We start from the raw sequence: 6,710 nt of genomic DNA on the forward strand, positions 1-6,710 counted from the left end.
CACTCCCGGGCTAGCTAATATCGACAACAGTTAGCATCGCATCACACGTCGCAGGAGGAGTTCCGGTTAGCTCAGGTGTACGCAATCGCAGCGCTAGCGATTGCCCGCGGAGAGGCGTGCGTTCGTACTCCTGCTTAAACCTGTAATGTACATGCAATTGGAAAGGAGGCGGGCGCCCAATAAAAGACAGCCCGGAGTTGACTTCCGTATCCCTTTATTGAACCACTCCCCTTACAACGCCGAAGGCGCGCTTCAACCTTTCACAGCGGTTGTCGCCGATTTCGTTTCGGCTCGCCTCGCCTCGCCGATGTACAAACTAGCCGGCTCCGCCGAGCCGGCTCTCGCACAGCTATGTGCTCGTTTGGGAGAGAGCGAGAGAGAGTAAAGTACGGCAATGCTTACGCTTATACGGTGGACATCGCGGTTCTTTCCACGATTTGCACTCGCTCGTCCGATATTTTACCTCCTTGATATGCGCTGCCAGGAGGGGCCTTCGCCGCGTGCGCTTGCTGGGCCGACGGTGAAGCTGTCCATTACGGTCGTTCGTCGTCAAGGCCGCGCGCGGTCGACGGGTCTTCAGCGCTACCGCGGGAGATGCGTCGCGTGCCACGAACGGAGCGAAAAAGCTTCGGGGCCTCGCTCGCGTGATATTCGGCGGCCGATATCGTCGCCGCTCCCCACTCCGTTTCTAGTTCGCGCTTCGTGGTTACCCGTGTATGCTTGATAGCCGCGAGCGCGCTGCCTTCTCTTCGGTCCTAGCTCTCTCTCTCTCTGTACAAGTCGCGAGTTCGTCAGCAGCTCGTGTGCGCGGCTCCTGACGCTTGTCTGTGGTGTCGATATGTGTGACGTCTTAAGCTATCGCTTGCCACGTTACACTGCCCCCGCCGTAATCGAAAACCCGAGGTTTTCGTGCACACGAGATGTGGGAATGCCTGCACCATGTGCTACGTATACTCTATGAAGGAAAAGAGGAATTGTACATTGTGGCAAAATTAATAGTTATTTAAAGTTATGAGTATTAAAACGCGGTATGATTTTTGTAACACATCGTGTTACTCTCTCTTTCTCTCTAAGGGTTTGTATGGGGCGTGCACCCTTTCATTATGTTTGTTTATTTTTAAATTAATTCTTATCGTGTGCGTTGATTTTTTTTTTTTTTTTTTTTTTTTTTTTTATTAATTTTGATATGTTTTAATTTGTACATTTTGGCTTAATACTTACGACTCGAGTCAGTGCTATGACAATAGAATAATAAACATATAAAAAAAAATATAATGTAATTAATTAACGAAATTTACAAGGAAATAAAAGGATAATTTTTGTCGCTATTGATACATATTTGTTGTGGCGCGAAATGGTGTACAATGGAAAATAATTTTTGTACGGTAACGTCGGTTCGGTTTTTTTTTTATATAAATAATAATGTCTTATTTTAGTTAATACTAATAGGAAAGAAAAAAAAGGCTTACAGAAACGAAGAACATGAAAACTGTTCACGTTGTTCATTGCCTCTTGACGGCCATCTCCCATTCAAAATACGCGAAGGAAGAAAAAAAAACGTATTTTTGGCTAGCACTGACACTACCACTTCTTATTTGCTGTTTTTCTGTGCGCGTAGCATTCTTCTTTCATATTCTTCACGGTGTGCTCTACTTAGCAGCTCCCGTTGATCTTCATTCTGCGGGTGCCACTGTTTGCTTACCAATTTCTTGGTTAGTAAGTTCCGCAGATTCTCCATTCCGGGGACGTCGTATTTGTTTTTGTAGAACATCCTTCTCGGATTTCCACTGCGGTGCTCGTTCGTTTGGTCGGGTGATCCTCTTTTGGTTACTGTGCTTGGTGTCGGTCGTGGGCGTGGCAATACCTCGCTCACCGTTCGTTGTTGCGGGTATTGCTGTGCTGATGTTGTTGTATTGTTCCGCTGTGCTGCGACGGTTGCTGCGTTGTGTTGTGTTGATGTGCTGTCGTGTTGTACTGTACTACTGTGCTGCGCTGTGCTGTTGTGCTGCGCTGTGCTGTTGTGCTGCGCTGTGTTATTGTGCTGTGCTGTGCTGTTGTGCTGCGCTGTGCTGTTATGCTGCTGTACTGCGCTGTGCTGCTGCGCTGTGCTGTGTTGCTGTGTTGTGTTATGTTCGGTTTCTTCTGTTATTTGCTTTGCTATTACCTCGGCTTGGTGTTGCAGTAGCTAGATGGTTTCGGTGATCGCTCTTGTGTCGATCTGCTCCTCTATCTCCTCATGTGTAGCTATATATTGTCGTAGGCGGCGCGATACTTCCGGCCGCGATCTTTCTGGCACTGCCATTTTCGTTGCGTCCTGGCACAGCTGTTTTAGTTTGAGCTTCTTCCGCGCTATTTCGATTGAGTGGTTTGTGCGGAAGGAATGTGCTCGCCACGCGAGTTGGATCTCGGCTGGCACTGCTCTGGCACGAGCTTTTTCCCTGCGTTGCCTCTCTTCTTTTTCGGCCGCTTCTTGTTGGCGCGCCTGCTCGGTTGCTTTTCGGCGTTCCTCCTCGGCTTTGTTCCTTTTTGTAAGCTGTTTGTCCCGTTGCATTTCTTTTTTCTTCTCCTCTGTCGGCTCTGGCCATTTAAAATCGGCGAATTCTGGCAACGAGATTGTACCTATTTCTGTGTAGCGCACGGTGTCTCGGTGCGTGTGCGTTTGTTGTTGCTTCTCTGTGTGCGTGCTCGTCTGCGTGCCGGCTTCGCGGACGCAGATGGGTCTTGTCTGTGTGCTGGCGGCTGCTGTGTCTGCCGGTTTTTCTTCCTTGTCTGTCCCGGCGGGTGCTGTTTGCGTGTCGATGGTTGTTATGCGTGTTGATGATCGGGCGAAAGGCGACCAGCGTTGGAGTCTTTGTATCAGGTCCTCCATGTCGCGGGTCTGTCTCGCGGCTTCGCCGTCGCCCGCCATTGTCTACACTGATTTGCACGTGCACGCGCGGCTGTTGTGCTTTATTTTTACTGCACTGACACTTGTTTCACTTCACTTTTATGTGTACTTTTCGATTTGCCACCGTAGGTACTGCCACTGTAACGCGTAACTGTCGTATGCACTTTTAGAATTAGAAGTTGATGCGTAATTACAGGGTTGTGCTGATGCAGCTTGCTGCCGATTGCTTGAGTGTCGGCTACGATTTGTTGCCGGCGCGCGCTTTCTCTAGGTGTGTCGAGTGGAGGGGGTCTCTGTCTGTCTCTTTCTTGCTCTTTGGCGCTTATGTGCTGTTGCACGCCTGTGGGTGTATGTTGGTTGGGAGGGAGGTGGCGGTGGCCTTTTCTCGTTATTGGGCCTGTCGAGACTTGTTTTGGCTATTTTGGCCGTATGCGTCTTGCCTGCGCCGGGCGTTTTTTTCTTAAAAAAAACTTTTATTTGTAGCGTGTGCGTGTTCTTGCGCGCGTGTTTTTTTTTTTCTTTCGGCGCCGATGTAGGTTGTTGCGCCGGAATGATTTTTTTGTTGTTATGGTGCTATGGCGGTTGTAATGTCCATGGTCTTCCCCTTTTTCTTTTCTCTGCTGGGGGCTGTTTTGCTGGGAGGTTTAGCGTTGATTCGGTGTCTTTCTTCTGTAGGTTGATGTTGGCGTTTCCTGTGTTCTTTGTAGCGTTGGGGTGTTATACGTGTAAGTCGCTCGCGTGCCAATGGCTTTTTAATATTTTGCCCTTATATCTTAGTTTATATGTATTTTTGCCGAGTTGTTGTACAATTTCGCAAGGGCCCACGTACGTATTCGCGAGTGACGCGTTATAGTTTTTGGTTGCGGAAGACAGCTGCTTGTTTCGATGTTTTACTAGATCGCCTATTTTAAATTGCCATTCCCTTCTTTTTTTGTTATAATGGTTTCGTTGTTTTTCCTGTTGGTTTTTCACGCGTTCCTGTGTGAGCTTAAACATTTGCGGTAATTTTTCATACGCTCTACCCATTTAGTTACATTGTCTTTTGATTTATTCTTTTTTGTTATTGTTTTATTTTGTGTTTCGGTTGTTGGTTCATTTTTCGTTTGTGATCGGGTTATTATTTTGTTTGTAGTTTCGTTGCTGATGTGATCTGTGTAATTATTTTCGTTATTTTCGTTATTAGGAATGGGTGATGGTTTTTGTTTATTGATTTCTATCGTGTCTGAGTTTGGCGATTTATGTTTAATTTTTTCTATGTTTCTTCGCCAGCATTTGGGGGGTTCTAATTCTCGTCCGAATGTTAAAAATGCGGGCGTGACGCCCGTGGTTGCGTTTACGCTCGTATTATACGCAAATTGTAGCTGTGGGATATGTGTATCCCATTCTTTGTGATTTTCTGGGATGAACGCTCTGATCATTGTTTTAATCATTTTATTTACGCGTTCCGTCGGATTTGCTTGTGCGTGGTACACGGGTGTTAATTCGTGTTCTATACCGTTTTCCTCTAGGAAGTTTTTTACATTATCGGCTATAAATTCTTTCCCGTTGTCTGTTATTAATTTTTTTGGGTGTGCCAACGCGTGCGCATAATTCTCTTTCGATTGCCTTTTTGATTAATTCGTTCGATTTATTTCGTAGTGGTTGGCAGATTGCGTAGCGTGTGAATAAGTCTTCGAATATTAGTAAGTATTCCATGCCATTTTTACTCCTTGGGAAATTTCCCATTAAATCGGCTGCTATTATTTGGTTCGGTTCGGTTACTTCACGTGTGCTCATTAGGCCGATCTTTTTGCTTTGGTTGTATTTTGTCATTTGGCAAGTGTGGCATTCGCGTACATATTTACGCGTATCGCGGTACATGCCAGGCCAATAGTAACGTGTTTTAATTTTGGTGAACGTTCGGTCGATTCCTTGGTGTCCCGCGCTTGGTTCGTTATGTGATTCATGTAATATCGCGTTTATCATGTTCGTTGGTACTATTAGCTTCCACGTATGTAAGTTGTCTATTGTGTTGTTGTGCCGTTTATTTTCTTTATATATGTATAGGTTTCCGTTTATTATCTTGTGATCGCGGTAACGATGAGGTGCCTTCTGCACGCTTGTTATTAATTTGTTGTACCATTTCCCGGAATGTTCGTTTAGTTCGAAGGCGTCGATTTGTGATTCTGTCTCAGTTTCAAAAGCTCTGCTTAAGCAATCGGGTACTACGTTATATGTGCCTTTGCGATGGATCACTTCGAATTCGTATCCCATCAGCTCATCTATCCAGTGTGCTAATCTACCGGTAGGGTTTTTCTTGGCGAACAGCCATTTAAGTGCTGCGTGATCTGTGATCACTGTAAAGGTATCTCCTTCGATATACGCTCGGAATTTACGTATGCCTTCGAGAACTGCTAGACTTTCGCGCTCTGTTGTGGAGAAATTTTTTTCATTTGGTTTTAAGGCTCTGCTCGCGTAGGCGATGACTTTTTCTTCTTTTCTTATCTTCTGTGTTAGTACGTTTCCGATACCTGTATCGCTTGCATCGCAGTGTAGAAAATATGGGGCTTCTTGATCGGGGATATGCAAAACTGGTGCGCTTATTAGCGCTTCTATTATTGTTTTAAACGCTTGGTTGTGCTCTTCTTTCCAACGGAATTTTATGTTTTTCTTTGTGAGGCTGGTTAAAGGGTGTGCAAGTTTTGCGAAGTCGCGTATGAATTTCCTATACCATGATCCCATTCCCAGGAATCTCCGTAGTTGGCGCAATGTACGTGGTTTGGGGTAATTCTTAATGGCTTCTGTTTTTTCGGGATCTATATGTATACCTTGTTCGTCTATTATGAATCCTAGGTATTTAATGCTTGATTTGCAAAAGTGCGATTTTTCTCTATTTATTGTTAAATGTGCTTGCACTAGTTTTTGTACCATTTTCTTTAAGATCATTAGGTGTTGCTCGAAGGTTTCTGTTATTATCACTATGTCGTCGAGGTATACATAACAATACGGCTCGAACTCTTTTAAAATTTTGTCCATTAAGCGTTGGAACGCTGCTCCTGCTCCGCTGAATCCCATGGGGAGGCGCTTGTACTGCCATAGGCTTAGGCCAAAGGGGGAAAATGCTGTTATATTTCGGCAATTCTTCTTTAAACGTATTTGATGGTAGGCCATACTTAGATCGATTTGGCTCACATAGCGCGCGGCTTTTAATTTGGCTAGAATTATTTCCATAATGGGTATGGGGTATGCGTCGCGCTTGGTGAGTTTATTGACTACGCGCAGGTCAACGCACATACGGTATTTCCCTTCGCGTTTTTTCACCATTATTACCGGTGATGACCATTCGCTGTCTGATTTTTCGATGATGCCTTTGCTTTCGAGTTCCTTTATGTGCTCGTGCATTCGCTTTTCTAGCTTCGGTGATACTGGGTAGCATCGTTGTTTCACTGGTTGTGCGTCGGCTTTTAATTTGATCTCGTATTCAAGCAGCGGTGTTGTTGGTAATTTTTCGCTGTCGTTTTGTGATTTAGGGGGCAAAATTTTATTTAGTAAGGTTTTCAATTTTTGAGCTTGTTCTGTTGTAAGTTTTGACAATCCGGGTTTTATTTTGTTTCGGGCCTCGTTTGTCTTTATTGAGCATAGGTCGAATACGAATTCTTCGTTGTTGTTACCTTCGAGTGCGTATGTGTTTTTACCGGTAAAGATATTCATTTTTAATATTCGCATTGTGTCCAATCCTATAATTAGGTCGTATTTTATTTTCGGGACTATAATAAATTTTGTTTGTTTCGTTATTGCGTTGATTGAGATCGGTGCTGAAAATGTTCCCTCGCATTGGTTTATC

General features: G+C 44.8%; 1 protein-coding gene across 1 annotated transcript; it reads right to left on the reverse strand.

Annotated features, from left to right (window-relative positions):
* Nucleotides 1–1,591: 1,591 nt before the first annotated feature.
* LOC131675457 (caldesmon-like) lies at nt 1,592–2,908 on the reverse strand. Its single transcript, XM_058954442.1, has 2 exons — nt 2,273–2,908; nt 1,592–2,185 (listed from the first exon to the last, which is right to left on the reverse strand). Exons 1-2 carry the CDS (start codon nt 2,906–2,908, stop codon nt 1,592–1,594), a joined length of 1,230 nt encoding a protein of 409 aa, XP_058810425.1.
* Nucleotides 2,909–6,710: the final 3,802 nt, after the last annotated feature.

This window comes from Phymastichus coffea, unplaced genomic scaffold (genome assembly GCF_024137745.1).
Source record: "Phymastichus coffea isolate CEN01 unplaced genomic scaffold, Cenicafe_Pcof_1.1 PCOF00022, whole genome shotgun sequence".
NCBI classification, from domain to species: domain Eukaryota; kingdom Metazoa; phylum Arthropoda; class Insecta; order Hymenoptera; family Eulophidae; genus Phymastichus; species Phymastichus coffea.